General features: G+C 51.2%; 1 protein-coding gene across 1 annotated transcript; it reads left to right on the top strand.

The window, feature by feature from the left end:
- Nucleotides 1–700: 700 nt before the first annotated feature.
- On the top strand, nucleotides 701–18,353 carry LOC114655013 (beta-1,4-galactosyltransferase 1-like). Its single transcript, XM_028805909.2, has 6 exons — nucleotides 701–1,213; nucleotides 5,812–6,047; nucleotides 14,354–14,541; nucleotides 15,048–15,170; nucleotides 15,347–15,451; nucleotides 17,513–18,353. Exons 1-6 carry the CDS (start codon nucleotides 892–894, stop codon nucleotides 17,646–17,648), a joined length of 1,110 nt encoding a protein of 369 aa, XP_028661742.1. The 5' UTR covers nucleotides 701–891; the 3' UTR covers nucleotides 17,649–18,353.
- Nucleotides 18,354–18,913: the final 560 nt, after the last annotated feature.

Here is an 18,913-nt window from a genome sequence, read left to right as displayed (position 1 = left end):
CGTGTTTTACTGACCTGAGAGATCAACCTTACCGAGAACTTCATCTTTCTTTAGTTTCAGATATTGAGTGACGGGCACAGATGAGCTGGTCATGTGGCGGCTTGTTTTGTGTCTCATTATTGTTTGGCTGCTAATTAAAGAAAAAGAGACAACTAAAGGGCCTGCGTCAAGTTAATTAAAAGAAGTAATTAGCAGCAGAAACTGGTCACTAATTAAGAAGATGGTTAGAATGAAAACCTGGCCCTCCAGGACTGGAGTTCGACACCCCTGCTTTCGTTGTTAATACGCTCATCTTCTTTTCTAAACTTAAGGATTATTTTACGTACCCCGTTCCTTTTCATATTCCGACTCACACTTAAGTCACTTTTCCTCTCCTCGCTAACTATCTCCTAATCTTTACAACATCCAAGTCCATCACACCCTCCTCCTCCTCCTCCTTTTCTACGCGACACTCCGTACTGAAGCGGCTACAAATCAGTGTATGCCAGCCGCAGCCGCCTGGTTTTCCTTCGCCTTCGTTGGGGTCCCTCGGCTCTTCCTTCGACACGATTTTCGACGCCGATGCTTCGTGAGGTTTCGCTGCCGCGCCCATCACCACCTCAAACTGAGGAGAACTCCAAGAAGCCACGCGCGTAAATGGGGCGTGGCGTTCCCCAAGTCCCCGCCCCTTCCCCGAAGCCGCTACTTTACACCCCTCCCCTCCCCGCCTCGGCTGAAGAGGAAGACGAAACTCGGAGCAGGAAGTGAGCGCGTCGTGTCCTTAGGCGAGCGTCGCCTGCAGCGCCAGTTGTTGAGCGCTTGTTCCCAAAGGGGCTGTTACGTGAAGCGAAGCTCATCATCATCTTATCTTTGCACCGTTTCTGGCTTCGTGAGCGGAGGTGGGGAACCGTCATGTCAACCGCCGTTAACGGCCTCGCCCTGCCGGGGAGTTGCCTCCAGAAAACCTGTAGCGTGGTGGTGGTCGTCTGCGTCCTCCATTTCTCAGTCAGCCTGCTCTACTACTTCAACACTTTCCAGGGCCTGCAAGAGAAGATCTTCGTTCAGAACCCCCAGCACAAGGAGGTGGGCACGCAGGTAACGGAGATATCCAGTCGGACCGTTGGAGTCCCTGCCAAACCTCGGACCACCACCTTGGCCCCTCCGGTTACAGAGGCGGCGGCGGCTCCCCCAATCGTGGACCTGCCGGCGTGTCCAGAGAACCCGCCGCAACTGGGTGAGTCGAGACGGGGGCCGGAGAATACGGGGGGGTAGTAAGGCGGTGGAAACTGAAGCCCCAGGTTCGGAAAGGTCTTCTGACGGGGTTGGGGGGTGTGCAGTGGCACAGAAGGTTGAAGTGGGCAGTAGGTCTCGTTTAGGCGAGAAGTTTTGGTAACTCCGAGAGTGTAGTTTTAAGGCTCAACGGTGACTCTCCAGGGTGCCCCCCTGACTGTGCCGTACCCGGCAGAGGAGGCGTCATGTTAGTAGAGAGGCTTTCGGCCAAGTTGACCTTTGGGCATTTTGGTGAAGAGCCTATGTTAGGTACCATTGGGGCTGGCATGGTGACAGGCAGGACTGAGATGTGCCGAGCTGAGCCCCTCTGGGTTGGACATCTCGGAGGGAGTTGAGTTTGTGTTTTTTTTTTTTTTTTTTTTTACCCCCCCCCCTTAGCCTTGAGGCGAGCAGATGTTAGTGAAGATGTGGAGTAGAAATCCTCCGAATTAGAGGTGTGTGTGCCAGGGACTCCCCGCTAGTTGGAGGCACTGAGTGGATTGTGAGGGGGAGCCCCGAGGCCTGTAGGCGTTTTAGTGACATTATTGGGCAGAGAGGCTGCGTGGCACGGAGTGAGACACAGTAACTAACTGCTGACTTGTGCCTCTTGAGCTCTAGAGTTAGTGCTGTGGCCGTCACTTTTCTCTTCTCAGTACAGTAATCCCTCCTCCATCGCGGGGGTTGCGTTCCAGAGCCACCCGCGAAGTAGGAAAATCCGCGAAGTAGAAACCATATGTTTATATGGTTATTTTTAGAATGTCATGCTTGGGTCACAGATTTGCGCAGAAACACAGGAGGTTGTAGAGAGACAGGAACGTTATTCAAACACTGCAAACAAACATTTGTCTCTTTTTCAAAAGTTTAAACTGTGCTCCATGACAAGACAGAGATGACAGTTCTGTCTCACAATTAAAAGAATGCAAACATATCTTCCTTTTCAAAGGAGTGCAAAGCAAGCAGTCAAAAAAAAAAAATCAATACGGCTTTTAAGTATGCGAAGCACCGCCGGTACAAAGCTGTTGAAGGCGGCAGCTCACACCCCCTCTGTCAGGAGCAGGAAGAGAGAGAGAGAGAGAGAGAGAGAGAGAGAGAGAGATAGCGAGAGACAGATAAAAAAAATCAATACGTGCCCTTTGAGCTTTTAAGTATGCGAAGCTCCGTGCAGCCTGTCCTTCAGGAAGCAGCTGCACACAGCCCCCCTGCTCACACCCCCCTACGTCAGCGCAAGAGAGAGAGAGAGAGAAAGAAAGTAAGCTGGATAGCTTTTCAGCCATCTGCCAATAGCGTCCCTTGTATGAAATCAACTGGGCAAACCAACTGAGGAAGCATGTACCAGAAATTAAAAGACCTATTGTCCGCAGAAACCCGCGAAGCAGCGAAAAATCCGCGATATATATTTAAATATGCTTACATATAAAATCCGCGATGGAGTGAAGCCGCGAAAGGCGAAGCGCGATATAGCGAGGGATCACTGTACTTGTTTTTCCTGCTAACATGGCGGTTGACTTTTGCCTATAGTAATAAGCGTACTGTGACCGGCTAAGGAACTGACACGTCGAGTAAAGCGATTTGGGTAGCAGGTGAGCATATTCTGAAGTCCTCTTTGTCATTTGTCCAGGGGTCACGCGATGTTTCGCCATACAGGTTAGTTCAGTCTCAGGGGAATTCATGCTCATTGTCTTGTTTGATGTGGCAGTACCACTCTGTGCTTTGTGCCCTCGGGCTTTTTACTTGTAGTTTTTTAGGTGGCCAGATGTGTGTTAATCAAACGTTAGTCATGTCTAGCAGTGTAGTGTCGAGTTCCTTGTACCCTCCATGTCATGTCCTGTTGGTTATTTACTTTCCCTCTGAGACCTTTAAGGTGACTTCTCTTTATGCTGCTGGCCCATTCTTTTTATACTGTTAGGTGTGACAGCAAGGAGACCTGTGCTGGCCATCTCTACGTCACAGACACATCTGTGTGTGACAATTCACATAAAAGTGGATGAACAGTAGAAGCATCCCGTAAGCATTTGAAATTCACACGTAATGATTTGCATTTCAAGTTAAGATTGCATAATACTGGAAGAAAGTGCGATGAACGATACACTTGATGACGATGATGTGATAACGATAATTAATGTGACAAGTCGGAGACTAAGGTTGTGAACTGTGCAGGCTGCGAATGCAGGCGATAAATTGAGCTTGTCGGTCGTAGTTTTATTAAAACACAAAAATTAGTCAATTTGCAAAAAAATTACATGCAGTATGTTGTGTGCAAAATGCAATACATGCTGCAAAAATATTAACAGAAGTGAGGCTGTAAATCAGGGGTCCCAGGGTTCGGTGGTAGCTTCAGCTTTTCATTCTCACCCTTTTCTTAATTAGTGACCTGCGTTTGCTGCCAATTCCCTTCTTTTCCATCCATTTTCAATAAGAATACATTTTATTTATATAGCGCCTTTCGACTTGCTCTTGAAGACTCGGACCCCTTCATTGTTTCAGTTTCTTTAATTAGCAGCCAAACAATAGCGAGATACGAAAGGAGCCAAAACACGAGCCGCAAACTGTGACCATCGTACAATAAAGGTGAGGGTCTTAGGAATGTCGACGTGCTCCGGTCCACAAAAACATTTCAAAGGTGCTGCTCTTAGAAAAGAGAAAACGAGAGCAGCAGCAACAAGCCATGGAGTTGAAGAGCAGGTTTAGTTTACAACGAGAATCGGCGCCTCATCAAGCAGCTGGTTGGAGTCTGAGGCCCTGACGTAGTTGGTCTCCTGTTGACTCTCACGCTTCACAATTCATTTCTCTTTGGGTGCCATTTAAAGAAAGAAATGAAGCAATTTAGAGGAACGAGGAAGAAATTCAGTTGAAAAAATTAGTCAATTAAAATGAAAGGGAAAGGAGGTCATTAGCAGCAAAAACATGTCACCAATTAAGAAAAGGCTTAGAATGACAACCTGCAGCCGCCGTAAATTACTGGGTGCCTGGAGCACTCCACTTGAAATAAATCAAACTATCAAATCCGATTACAGAAAGCCTTAACAGTCGAGGCCTTGGGGTGCAGTTACCCCCCAGAATCACACGACAGGAGTAAGAACCTCCCTGGCTTTGCCTTTGCCTTTGTTTTACCTTCACTCAGGATTCGGTTTGTTCACCGCTCTGGTCTGTGCTGGCCGGCACTCGTGTCAAGGGGGAGTGTAACAGACCTTTTGACTCCATCTTACTCCGGGACTAGCCAGTTGCACTAAACGCTCACCAGTGGCAGGGTGCAGCCCGTGTCCAATACACTGCAGACTGGCCTGTCATTTACTTCTGGAGGTTTGATTGTCGGTAGTCGCACACACCAGCTCATCTTCACATAAAAACCTGTAACCCCACAGCTTTGTTTTGCCCGCTGTGTTCTTCGTGGCCGACGTAGGACGCCGTCTATAAGCAGCAAGTCACAGTCCATGCAGCGAATTGTCAGGTGTATGTAGGGCTCTGTTGTCCTGCTTGACCAAAGATCGGTCATTCATCTGAAAAACTCGGGTCTTCCAGCGCCCGTTTGCAGCACTCTGAGGTGGCGATGTATTGGATGAATCTGTCAAGGTGTGTGTGTGTGTGTGTGTTTTTTTTTTGGGACAGTATTTATTTCTTTACACCGGTAATGGTCTGCGTTCTTTCTTTTTGATGTCAGGACCTGGGCTTGTATGCTGACGCTCATTCAAAAGCTTTTGTGAGTCGGACATGGCCTGGTCACAGTCTGGTCGTGCCGCCTGCACATTTGTGTGGACCGCACTCTTCGTAGTTCTCAAATGGTGGAACAGACGCCCCCTTCACTCAACACGAGGTACAAAATCCCCGACTTTGTAAGTGGTCCTCTCATTGAAAACCAAAGTATTGGCATGCGACAAATTTGCAGACCAGCAGCTCGTGTTCTAATGGCGATGACCGTTTTTATGCAGTGTGTGAAGTAAACCCCTACTCGCGTAGACTTCTTTTCATGCAGTGAGTAGTCCCGAATCTTCAGGCTGCAGGTGACGGTCACGATCTCGATGTCGGGGAGGTAGGAGACCAGGGAGCTGCTACAGACGTACCTCGATGGAGTGTTGTAGGTGAAGCACAGATGTTGTTCTGAGCGGAGCAGAGGTGTATGTGGCGGAGCAGGCAGCTGACAGTCCCAAAGCATTAAGACCTCCTTGTGTTCGTGTTGCACCCTCACAGCTCGAAGGTTCATCCGCCTGCTCGCAGGCTCCTCCATCTCAAGTTTACTTCCATTGGTATGACTGAAATGCACGACCCTTGGGACGTGGCAACAGAGTTTTAACGGTGCGTTCAAAGTCCTGCCCCCTGTGACGGGCGCTATATGAAAGTGAGTGGGCTTTAGTGAATGCCCGCCTAGTCTCTGGGTATTTGGTCTCCAAACTCCAGGTGGCTCATTAGGGTTACCGTTTTGTTTGTGGAGACGTTCAGTGTGAGGAGGCCGACTCTTAAGACAGTGTATCTGTTTATTAGGGTTGGGGTCTGAGTGGAGTGCATCATGGGAGATGAGTGCCGCCTTTTGTCTACGAGTGAAGTTCTTTGTTTTTCCTCTCTGTGCAGTGGGCCCCCTACGGGTGGAATTCTCTGACATCATCACCTTAGACGATGTGAGGAATCAGAATCCAAATCTTCAGGATGGAGGGCGCTTTATGCCTAAGGAATGCAAGGCTGTCCAGAAGGTGGCACTGATCATCCCGTTCCGAAAGAGGGAGGAGCACCTCAAGTACTGGCTCTACTACCTGCACCCCATCCTGCAGCGGCAGCAGCTCGACTACGGGGTCTACGTGATCGAGCAGGTAAGGCCTTGTGTGATGCTGTCATGGCGGGGATTGGGGACGTGTGCCAGGAGCGAGAATTCTCCTGGAAGTCAAGGTGGTTAGAAGAGGAAGGTGGGCAGACACAGAGGAGGAATGTCCAGGCGCCCCAGGCAGTGCAGGGTGGTGGCTTTATTTGCTTTTCATGAGCAGGCATGTGGCGCAATCCCTGTTTGCTACCCACACATTTCAAAAGCGCAATGCAGCTTTGCCTTTTGCGTCCGAGTGATTCACAGCCTGCTTGTGCCTCCGCTCATCTGGTGTGAGGTCCTTACGCCCCCCTGGGTTGAGACTTGTGCCATCTGCCCAGGGCTTTTCTCATAAAACATCCTGGCAGATCTTAACCCTGTTAACCCTCTTCTGCCCGTCTTTGTTTAGCATTGCTAAGAATGTTAATTGGTGCCTGCTGTGCCTCCTTTTGGATGGCATGAACTTTATTGACGTGAGCCAACTTGGGCGCTGCACGTATGACCGCTAGGACAGTGAGACCCCTTGATTTGGGAAGCACTAGAACCAGGCTGTAATGATTAAAGGTAACGGGTGGAGTGGTTTGACTGGCCCAAAGTCGGAGGAGGAGGAAGGCCAATGCAGAGGGTATGATGTGACTTTCAATGCTGCTGCTTTTCTCAATGGCTTCTTTTTCTTCTTTTCTCTTTCCCACACTTCCCTCTTTTCTCCTTCCTTCCTTCCTTTCTTGCCCCAGTCCTTCCCGCTGGGGGATGCTGTCCCTTTGTCCGTATTCCAGCACGCGCACAGAGGTGGAGACACGTGGAGCACAAGGTGGCCCTCTCGTTGGTAAAGTGGACTTACGCTCTTACCTATTCTCTATGTGCACCGTCATTTGTCTGAATCATCGTGTCCATGTGCTTTGCTGATTTCTGCTCCCTTGTCCTCCTTGCATTGTTATCGCTGCCTCCATGTTGCTCAGGTGCGGACCGAAGCCTGGGAGGCTGAGAGGGGGCACAGCCAGCTGGGATTGATGTTCCATACAAGTCCTTGAGTTTGGGCACTTTAGTAACGGTGACATACCAGTTGGGGTCTGGTCTTGGTCAGCACAGCAGGGTGAACAGACCAGAAATGAGGAGGACCCTCACACCTCCTGTGTCTTTGGAGGACCATCTAGGGGACCTCAGTGGTTTGGGTCGGGAATCCCCAAAGGCTTGTGGTCCTGGACTCTTCCTGCTTCACTTGTCCGTAGTTAATCCAGGGCAGCGTGGCCTATGTGACTGTACGTGGCACACAGTGTCTCATTCAGTGCCTTTTTGAGAGAGCGTTTTGCCCAGCGTTTGCGTCTTCCATTGTCGTCTACTTTTTCCCAGCATTCCACACAATAGGAATCTCTGGCATATAGCAACTGTTGTTGTGGAGAGAATAATGCGTCCATTCTCTGTGTGTCCGCAAACACGAAAAACCAGGCGTAGAAGTGGCTAACGCACACAAATGGGCCAGCTGGTAACGTACTCAAGTAATACAAAGGTGTGCCCTCCAGCAGGTCCCTGACTCAGTCCTGTCAAGTTTTTTCTGACATAAAAGCTTTCACGGGTCGTACTGCAAGGCCCTTTGTCAAACACCAGATGAATACGTGGAGGGTGGCTGTTGATGTGTGAGCAAACAGAGAAGTCCTGAGACTGGCATCGGTGGGCGGTGCAGCCGAGTCATTTGGCACTCTCGCCTGTTTGTGTGTGTGTGTGTGCACGGTCACATATGGGGCTGAGCGAGAGCTTCCTTAGAGGACTTTAGGATGGCAAGATGACTGTGGGCAGAGCAGCTGATTGGGTGATCAGACAAGTGCCCATCTGCAGCTGCATGCGGTACGCGGTCCTGGGGGTGATCCCTGCTGCTTTTACTGTTGGCACCTTTTGTACACTGTCACTTGTTTAGTCACCTACACTGTCCTGCCACACTTGACCAGAACAGGTCATGTCCACCCAGGGTGCGGGTTGTGAGCCAGCTATCATACTGGTGAAGGTGGAGAGTCGCCGTGTTGTGGTCCCTTCTCTTCCATGGGGATTTTATAAGACGACCACATGAGGACAAGAGTGACAAACAACTGTGACCGCTGCCTTTACTGTTGGCCTTAGCGCCTGATCTGACGATGGCGTGTTCAGTCCGGTCCTGGACACCATTTCCATAACTTGGCTCTGCACACCACCACAGACACAAAGCGTGAGTGACAATGGCATTTCTCTGATGGATCAAGTCGGCTGCCCGTCCCCTCAGGAGTTTACAGAAGGACAGACACATCCTGAAGTTACAGACAGCTCTGCCATTGTGAGCAGCCATGGGTGTCTTCTCAGGGAGTCTCATCTACCACTTAATGTTTCCCATGTGATTTCAGGTGCTCTGCACCATCCACTGTCTCCGCTTTAAGTAAAGGGGGCACAGTGGAGATGGCAGAGCAATAGATAGATAGATAGATAGTATAGGAATATCTGGGACTCGACTTTGATCTTAACACAGTGCCAGTCTGTCCTTTCTTAGGAAACTCAACTGTTTTAAAGGGGACAAAAGCACAGTGACACTTTTTGATTGAATCCAATGTCACATCTGCATTCAGCTGTTGGTTTGGCATCCTCGGCAACCAGAACATAAATCATCTCAACAATATTAGAAAAATATGCACTAAAATTATTGGCTCACAGCAGACGTCTGTCACTGAGCTGAGGCGACTCTGTTCTGTCTGACAGGCACCATCCTCGTTCCTCTAAATGCCAGCTGTTGCCCTCAGGCTGCATATTTGTTTCCAAAGGTAAAGCGCATCAGAGCTCGCAAATTCCTAGAGCTGTAAGCATTTGAAGTTCTCTTAGTTGTAGGGACGACACTGAGTGTTACCTTCTGCACTGCCATTTTGTGTGCTGTTGAAAGTCCTTTTTCTGTTTCTTCTTTGTGTTGATGCGATGGCATCGGTTTTCAGATGTTGTGTCTTTGTTGTATCTGTTGGCTGTCTGGAACAATGGCTTCTGTTTTTGTACTTTACTGCTGCAAACTTAATAATAATAATAATAAAGTCTACCTAACCTCGGTGGATGTGAAATGAAGCAATCGGGATGTGATTGGAGTGGCGGCTTGCAGTTTTAATTTAAGATATTTAAACATCACATGAGCCACTTGGTAAAGACGACCATTTTTATACATGGAGCCCCCCATTTTCAGGGGCTGTCCACTATCTGGACAGACTAACCTGGTCCTAAATGGAAAGATCATCCTCAGTGTTTGGGTGAAAGTCACTGACCCTCTGAAGTCTGAGCCCATGTTCGTCCTCCAGTGCTGCTCTGCCAGGCCTTTACTGCGGTGGTCTTCAGGTGCTGCTTGTTTGCTGGTCTTCAGCCAATGAACTGCATGTCCAGATGGGTTGAGCTCAGTTCACGGACTCGGCCATTGAAGAATATTCCACTTCTTTGTGTTGAGAAGCCCTTAGTTTGCTGACCCAGTGTGTTTTGGCTCATCGCCCATCTGTGCTGTGAAGTGTCGTCCTGTCAGGTTTGTCACATTTGTCTGAAGCTCAGCTGACAGTGTGGTACCCTGGGTACTTCAGAATTTCTCCTGACACTTCTGCCAGCAGTCACATCAGTAAGTAACACCAGTGAGTGACTTCCACTGGCAGCCATGATGATCAGGCCATAACATGGCCTCTGCCTGGTCTCACAGGTGATGTGATCTTCATCAGATCATGAGCCGTTTCTTCTCTGTCCATCATTCTGTTCATATTGATCTGAATTTCATTTGTCCAGAACTGGACAGACATCTAAAAGACATCTTCTGCCCAAGTCTGATCTGTCCTTCCTATGCTTGAGGCTCCTTGTAGTGAACCCCCTGCCTTTACTGCATGAGGTCTCCTCTTGATTGTAGAATGTGGCATTGATAGGCCGACCCCCCAGCATTGAGTGGTCTTGGTTTGGCCACATGTCATGAAGGGGTTCTTCTACATCCAGGTCTGAATTCTGTGCGTTTCCAGGCCTTCTGGTGTTCCTTCTCTTTCCTGATGTGCCACTCCTGGTGTTTCTCTGAGAGGCTTGTTTGGTTTTCTCAGCCTAATGGTGGTCTGGCAGCTCTTTGGACCCCGTATTAAGAGTTCACAGCCACAGCCTCTAAATGCAAATTCCACACTTGGAGTGAACTGCTGACCTTCCAGCTGCTCAATATTTAATGAGATAATGAGGGTCTGGCGCACACCTGGCTATGAAGCAGCTGGTCAGTCAAATGTCCAGATATGTTTGAGCCCCTGAAAACGGGGTGCTGTGTATGAAAATGGCTGTCATGCCTAAACCGTTAATCCTTTTGAGTTGATGCTGAAAGCCTGCACTTCAGTCACATTTCAAATCCTTTGTCACGCCATGTCACGTGATGAGAACGTGTCACGTCCAAACCCTTGTGGAGCTGACTGTGTGTGGCCTTCCCAGTGGGTGGGATTCGTGCTGTCCTCACCCTCCAGTGTGCTTTGTTGTTTGCTCTGACAATCTGGGTCAACAGCAATGACTTGTGGGAATGTCTCCTGGCCTTCTCTTGCGTGACTCTCGGTGTGCATTCACGTTTCTTTGCCCCCTGGGCCTTCACTACTGCATGTGGTCGTGTGTGCGAGAGCCTTACGGTGGGCTGATGCTCAGAAGGTGCTAAGAGGCCCCACATTTGATGACATCGTATTTCACCGTTGAGTTCACTCACCTTTAATTTTGAGCTTAAAGCCTCGTCACACAACTCTGCGTAGAGCCGCTCAACACGTGGGCGAGATGACGTGAGAGGCAGCATGGTGGTTTAACACTAGAATTATCAGAGCCTACGAAAAAATTTGTAGATCCGTCCCACCTTAAATCGCTCGCACTGGTAATCGGAACTTCTTGGGTTCGATCCTGGATGAGTCCGTTTTGAGAAGTCAGCTGCTCATGAAGTTTTGATTACCAGTCAACAGTCGATACCGTTGCGTCACTGAAGCAGTCGTATTAAATGCGTGTCAATGTTGCACCCTAATGCGGGTTCTTTATCTGCAGTTATATTTTTGAATAAAAGCGCACTTGGTCTGTTATGCTTGTACCTTTTGTGAAAGTGTTTCTTTGATATTTGGACTTCAGGCTTCACACATACATTTCATGTCTACATTTTGTTAATTATTACTAAAACATGAAAAACATTTCTGTTTTAATGATGTGTTTTCTGTACATAGATCGTTGTAGACACGGAACACACATGAAATGCAAGTGTTCCAAATAATGCTCTAGTATTTATAAAAGGTGTCTTTTTGCTTGACTTCACTCTATACAGCTCTAAGCAACTGACACGCAGGTAAACAGACTTGAGCTGAGAAAACTGCAAAGGCGGTGGGGGACGTGATAGCAGGCTGCTTGCTGTTTGCTGCTTAGCCACACATTTACAGGACAAAGACAGAGACGTGAGAAGCGATTTAAGGTGCGACGGATCTACAAGTTTTTTCGTAGGCTCTGGTAATTCTAGTGTTAATCGGCTGCTCGGCTTTCTGTTCTCTGTGCACTCTGTGTGACATTTCTGATGTCACTTGACTCGCTCGAGTCTCTTCTGCTTTTCCTTTTGTCATTTTTTTTTTTTTTTTTTTTGTGTGTAGTTTTCTCCTTTGTCTCCGAATAAGGCCACAAAAAGGACACAGCAGCTCTGGAAAGAGTCCAGAGAAGAGCGACCATTCCAGGGCTGCAGGACACGAGTTGTGAGGAAAGAACAAAAGAGTGGAGCCCCCTCAGAGATGAAGAGGGGACACCACTGAAGGGTTTAAAATGGTGAAGGGAATTCAGCAACACGGGGGCTTTTCAGATGAGCTCATAAGGAACACGAGAGCGCAGTCGGGACACTTGTGAAGGCGGACAATCGAGAGGAAGTTTGTATCAGACACGGGAAACAAGTGACCAAGTATGTGAGGACTTTAGGCTGTCAGCAATGGCTGTAGGTGGGTACCAGCGGCGTGCCCACACACACACACACACACACACACACACACACATACGTCCAGGGCCACTCCTCACCACTGCCATACGCTGTGCACTAGTGATATGTGGCCGTGTGGCGCTGGTCAGCCCCGGACGCTCGAGTGCTCCTATTGGCTCACTGCAGCTGTGCCATCTCTTTATCGCTGTCGGACCCGGTGACGTCGGGCTGTTGACGCCTTGCCATGACAAAGTCGGATGAGACTCTCATTCTGACGTGCGTTGTTGGACGTGTTTGTCCGATGCACTCCGTTCTTCTGCAGTGCTCTTTGCTGAGTGCAGCTGCTTCTAGAAGGCTGTGACTGGTCCTCTGGTAAAGTGCAAGAATACGTTTTGCAAATCACTAAATGCAAATTAGAACTGCGAAAGACATTTGTTTAAACACAAAGGAGAAGAAAACGGAAACTGATTAACATCGGTAGAGCTCGGCACTGGCAGACCTTCAGTGAGTTCCTGAACAACGGGCACCTGCTGCCAACTTATTGTGTTACTTTGCTGAAACGCATCTTGACAGTCGTGTGGTGGCTCTGAACTGCTGAATAACCGTCTGGTGGCTTTTCCTGTGAAGGTTCATTTACGCTTATTCTTTCTTTCTTTTCAATGGCAGTGCTGCGGATGCCATGTTGGTTAATGACATTGACAGTCCAAGTCCAACTCACACTCGACACACTGTTGCTGCTGCCCTGCATGAAGACTCTGTAACTGTGCCAGGGTGCCTGGTGCCCACTGCCTTTGTCCCTCTGAGTGATCTGTGCTCTGGCATAGTGGTTAAGGCTTTGGACTTGAGACCCTGAGGTTATGCGTTCAAATCCCACCACTGACACCTGTGTGATCCTGAGCAAGTCCCTTGGCCTGCCGGTGCGCCAACTAGAAAGCCAAAAGAAATCACAAATGCTGCAAGTCGCCCGCCAGATAAAGCAGTCGAATCGCCCCATCACTCGTGGAGTGCTCAGTCACGTGGGAATGGCGGCTTTTCATTTTCCTTGAGGCGCTCCCTTCCCCCAACGTGGCTCATGGTTTTATTTTAAAATCATTTAACATTCAAGTGGTCCAGTTGGTTCCATGCCAGGCTGCACGTTTGCCAGTACTGTGAGTGCTATGTCTGCCTGGCCTTATTTTATTAGTCTGACTGTGCCAAACTGTTCGGAGTCTGAGGGGTCGGGTGGCAGTGTCTGTGAAAGGACACCTGCAGCCTGTGTGTGACAGCAGGACTCCTTGGCTGTTTATACTCCCCACCTTCATCAGCTGGCACTCTTGGCGTAGTTGGTATGATGTGCTGCGTATCTTCAGAATGATGCGCCAGCTGTTTGAGCCGATGTGCCCCGTTCCCTTGACTGAGCAGTGATCTGAGGAGGCCTGGTGACGAGTTTCATGCCACAGCATTTTATTTTTGTCACCTCAGACTTCATGAAGCCACCCAGTCATCTGTCTTGAATTCAAACAAGTTGCTTCAGCGCCTCTGAAATTTCCCGTGGCGTTTACTCATTTGTTTATTTAGCAGTTAGTCCTGGGGACCCCTGCGGCTAGGGACCGTGACAGCGGACTGTTCTCATTTGAATTTTGGAATGACAGCTGCTAATGAGGTGGCGTGATGCCATTGTGGCACTGCCCAACCCGCTATATATCCTAACTACAGGGTCACGTGGGTCTGCTGGAGCCAATCCCAGACAACACAGGGTGCAAGGCAGGAAACAAATCCTGGGCAGGGCGCTAGCCCACCGCAGGGCACACACACACACACACACACACGGGACAATTTAGGATGGCCAATGCACCAAACCTGCATGTCTTTGGATGGTGGGAGGAAACCCACGCAGGCACGGGGAGAACATGCAAACTCCATGCAGGGGGGGGCGAACCCGGGTCTCCTTACTGCGAGGCAGCAGCACTACCACTGCGCCACCATGCCGCCCGTGGCTGGCATTCATGCTGACAAAGCGCCCCTCCAGGGGCTGCCCAGATGGGCCGGTTGATGAAATTACGTTGTAATAAATCGGCAGGGGATTTCACCTAACGGCACGCAACGTCTCCTCGTGCTGATTTCTCTTGTGCTCCTTTGAAACGGAAACTCACTGCGGCCTGTGAGTGGCGGGCGTGGATGAGCAGTCGTGTGTGTGTGTGTTTGTGTGCCAGGATTCTGAACTGTGCCCTTGCACAGCTTCTGTGAGGTGGCTCTTTTGCAGGGTGGCCCACGTTGCGTGGCAGGCTTGAGGGATTCCGAGGCGCAGGTGTGTCTGATGTCAGGGCGAGGCTGGCAGGAGAGCGTCTTGGGCGCCATTAACTGCTTCTTGTCTCTGTTATTTCTGTGCGTCTGACTCTTTGCACTTTTCTTGTTTAAAACAGAGCGGCGATGCGACCTTCAACCGTGCCAAGCTCTTGAACGTCGGCTACGTGGAGGCCCTGAAGGAGTACGACTACAACTGCTTCGTCTTCAGTGACGTCGATCTCATCCCAATGGACGACCGCAACATCTACAAGTGCTACAAGGAGCCGAGGCACCTGGCGGTGTCCATGGATAAGTTTGGCTTCAGGTGAGCTCCTTTGGTTGGCCACGTTGTCTCGCGTGGTCTACTTACCAAGATTGTCCCTTCAGCTACTCCGCCTGCTAGCTTGTTCCCGATTCCCATGAGCCTTTGTGTGCTGAGGGTGGTCTCCTGTTGTGGAAGCCCCCCGCCGCCCACCCACGTCCACATTGTCTTATTGAGGGATCGACGCCTTCGGCAGCTCATTTGCTGTCCCCTGACTTCCCACACGTGAATCGCCGTCCCGTGTGACCTTGGGTTGGCGGGCCCCCCCGACGCCGTTTGCCCAGCAGCCTTACACTCATTCATGGCGTCTTTTCTTGACATTCGTTTCCGGTTTGGTCCTCTCTGCTCAAGTCGATGACCGATCAGCACGTACTACAAACCCTGGCCAGCGGTCAGACGTGTGCAGATCTGCCATTGTTCGAACGCGGTGGCTGAGTGACCGGCGGCCGTCCCGTGGTCTGGAGAATGGCGTCCTCTGTGTGACGGCTCGTTGCTCTTGTTCTTCTCAGGTTACCGTACAACCAGTTCTTTGGAGGGGTCTCGTCGCTGAGCAAGGAGCAGTTTGAAAAAATCAACGGTTTCCCCAATGATTACTGGGGCTGGGGTGGCGAAGACGACGACATCTACAACAGGTACGTGGCTTCTCTTTTCCTGTGACATGTGGTGACACGTGGCTTGTGCTCCTTACCAGAGCCCCGATTTTCTGTGACGTCTTCCTCGAGTCGGCTGTCCGGCTGGCCGGCCGCCATGATGCTCACTGTTTGTGTCGCGCGGTGACACGGTCTGACTTGTTACTGCTTTTTGGCAGGATTACCTTCCGAGGCATGTCGATCTCCCGGCCCGACGGAGTCATCGGAAAGTGTCGGATGATCCGCCATGACAGAGACGCCAAGAACGACGCCAACCCGCAGAGGTAACTCCTTTCATGTTTGTGTGATTCTGAGCTGCGCGTGGGCGCCGTGTCACACTTGGCGCTTCCCAACGTCCAAACTGCTCGTACGGCACACCTGTCGTCACTGGCACCTTGGCGAATGAGAGGCGGCTCAGCTCTTAGGAGTCTGATCTTGACGTCTGCCTCTCGTGTTTGGGGTCAGCGGCCTCCGGGGGGAAAAAACAGGAAGTGTAATTGAGCTGAGACCCTTGGGGGCGTTGGTGCCAAAATGAAGAGAATTGGCCGGAATTAGGCATTCGTTTGTGTGTGTGTGTGGTGCAGAGAGCATTCTGGGTAGTTACACCTCCGTCCGCCTGTCCGTCTCCCAGAGCCACTTAGCCAGGGTGGGCTGGAGGGCAATCCTGGCAAGCATCCGGTGCAAAGCAGGAAGGGTCCCTGGACATTGTGAGCGCACGCACACACATACACTGGCCAACTTAGCGTGTCTTTAGACTGTGTGTTAGGGCATGAACCCTGGTCTCCCTACTGCTGTGCCACCCTGCCACTCATACTGCCAGCTACATTTGAAGCCGCTAGTCCGGTGCGTTAATGAAAGGCGAGTCACCAGGACCCCGTGACGTTAACACTGAAGCCTACGATAAAAGTCGTAACGCCAGCCCACCTTAAAGACCTTCGCACCTCCTCCTCAGCGTCTTTTTGTGTTGCAGATGTGCCAGTCGGCACTGACGCCGCTCAAGTGTATTCATTGTGGTGTGTGAGGTGCCAGGAGTTGTGTGGCGTGAAGAAGAATCTCGTGATTCAGAACATTCCAGGCCTTTCACGTGTGCCATGCTGCCTTGACTTTATCACAGGTGTTGGACAGAAACGTAAGTGGCGCTCTGTGCCACCGCATGGCATTTGAGGTCCAGTAGACCTATGGAAGCCGTCCTGAGCACCGCAGTCCTTTAAGCCGAATGGCGGGGGGGGTTTGCAAATGGCAGACTGGCCGACTGGCCACAAGAATGAGAGCCACACTGGCAGCCGGGGAGAAGCGTCAGGTTTGTGTGACAGAAGAGTGTCGCCAACTCCACTGCTTGGCTCATAGCTTAGCGATTAGCGAGGGTCCACAATGCACTCAGTGGCGGTCACACCTGTCTTACACGGGTAGCGGGTAACGGGCAAACACTGTGTGGGCATACTGGGCACTGGAGAGGCCGTGATCTTTGGTGATGTGGGGGGTGGCGTGTATCGGAGCCATCACTCAGGTGTTTGCAGCCCACCTGTGGTCAGTTCAGTGGATTGGACTGATTGGGGTGGGCAGAGAGCTGGCAGCACAGAAGGTTCTTGAGGGCATGGTGCCCCCCAGAGGCCTTGTAGCGCTGACCAGCTCCTGGCTGGTCACTCTGGCTATGCCCGTGTGGACACTCACAAGGACCACCATCACCTTTATGGCAGAGTGGCCAGAGGACACGTGAGAGGGAGCCCACCTGGAGCTTCCAAAGAGGCACATGTGGCTCTCCTGCCCCTTTCAAAGTGTCACGTCTGCTGATCCTGGCGTCGGGCTGCTTGTCACCGGCAGGCGTGTCGGGGTCGAGGGGAGGCTGAGAGGACACCTCGGTGTTGGATGAGTGGCCTGGCCTGCAGATCTCTGAAGGGGCCTGAGAGGAGAACCCAAGAAGACCCCGGGCTGCAGACCACCAAGTGCTGAGTGAAGGCCTCGACTGCTCTGGATGGTCCATGGGGGGGGTTTAGGTGCCCAACTTCTGAGCTCCTCCTTCTGGGGTGTTGAGATGATTTGAGTTCAAGGAGACCCCATAAGTACACGTGAGGAAGTCTGTCAAGGTGCTATGTGGTTCGGGGTATTACATGTTATTCGAGTATCCTCCCTCTCTCTCGTATATAGTGCCTTTCACACCCATCTCTCACATTTGTATTTTTGTACGCGGCCCCCCTGCTAGGTGGAGGTGCCACTGTAGTAAAGGCGAATAACCACCAGGCAGTAATCATTCGTGCAGCCCCAGAGATCCCACGCCTGGCTTTGTACCCGCCTGCCCCTTGAGGTGTTGCCCCCCCCACTGACTCGACTTGTCGCTCTCTCTGCAGATTTGACCGAATTGCCCGAACGCGGCAGACGATGAACACCGACGGCATCAACTCGCTGACGTACCAAGTGGTCGAGGTTCACAAGGACCGCCTGTACACCAAGGTCCTGGTGGATGTTGGCTCACCGAACAGGTAACCATGGAGCAGAGACCACCTACAGACTGTGAAACCCACCACCGAATGTGCCTTCTTGCCCCGTGCCCGAGCTTGGCACCAGGCCACTTTCCTCCTTTTAAGAAGACTCTCCATTATAATCTCTGACTCGATCGTCATCTGGGCACTGTGCCCAGTACCCAGCCTTCCCGTGAAGTTGGCGGCACGTCTCACTCCAGTGGTGCCCCCTGACAACTCGCCACGTCTTCCTCTGTTTGCTGTGCACCCCCCGGGCTCTTTGTTCTGAACTCGGGTGTGCAGCGCATGGACATTGAGGAAGAAGGCTGGGAGTCATGGGGGGGGCGTCCTCCTGCCAGGGGCCGTGCCCGGGACCGACAAACGGCAGTCCTCACTGGCGTGGCACCTCTTCAGATCTCAGGACCCTTTTGCTTCTGCTCTTGCTGGTGTTCACGTATTTAGTGGGGCCTCGGGTCAGGTGAGCGTGACGAGGCCTGAAACGCTGACCTGGGGGGGTGATGACAATCTAGCCTGGGCACCAGGTGTTGTCTCGGACCCCTGGCCTCATGTTAGTGTGCTTTTGCTCTTAGTGCCTTTTTCGAAGACGTGGGTGAGTTTTTATTTTTTTACCGGATGCCCATATAGCGCCCCCTGTGGGTTCGTTTGTATCGAGTGCACGAATGCCACAATACAGAATTTATTTATTTAATAAACACTTGAAGCTGCTCGAGTCGGCCGCCAGGTCTCTTTGTTCATTGGCCTTTGCTGGCTCCAAGCCCACCGTGTCACTCGTCATTCCAGGTGAGTCCACTCCATGCTGTTGTGCCAGTCGGTGGGTGACGTGCTGGTGACCTCTGAGGGCCAGTGATGAGCGAGCCCACCCTGACGCCAGAGCCCCTCACACTTGTGCAGCCTTGGCGAGGGGTCCCATGAGCCGGCCTCCACTGCCTGTATGTAGCGCCTTTCACGCAATGCAAGCTGTGCCCCCCTGCCAGGATTTGATGGCATCCGCTGACCTCCAGTAGACTGGGCAACTGAAGACCAAATGGCCCACCGTTTGACCGTCGGGGTCAGTTGGGTGGTCAGTGGTGAGTGATGGGTGGGCGCCAGCCTGTGACTGGGAGCCATCGTGTTGGCTCTGGACTCTCGTCATCGTGCAGCTGATCTCGAATGCATTTGAGGTGAGGGGGGAACTGGGTGGGCCACAGCTGTGGAGGGGCAAAGATCTGAGTCCTGCAGGCCTGATGGGTGTCCACACCGATGTCAGGGGGGCCGCTAATGGCCCCTAAC

Source organism: Erpetoichthys calabaricus, chromosome 7 (assembly GCF_900747795.2).
Source record: "Erpetoichthys calabaricus chromosome 7, fErpCal1.3, whole genome shotgun sequence".
NCBI lineage: Eukaryota > Metazoa > Chordata > Cladistia > Polypteriformes > Polypteridae > Erpetoichthys > Erpetoichthys calabaricus.
This window is presented reverse-complemented; position numbering and strand designations above follow the sequence as displayed.

Coding starts and splice junctions, on each gene's coding strand:
- LOC114655013 (XM_028805909.2), top strand. CDS start 892: ATGTCAACCGCCGTTAACGGCCTCGCCCTGCCGGGGAGTTGCCTCCAG. Junction 1,214..5,811: donor AGAGAACCCGCCGCAACTGG/GTGAGTCGAGAC, acceptor CTCTCTGTGCAG/TGGGCCCCCTACGGGTGGAA. Junction 15,171..15,346: donor GACGACGACATCTACAACAG/GTACGTGGCTTC, acceptor GCTTTTTGGCAG/GATTACCTTCCGAGGCATGT.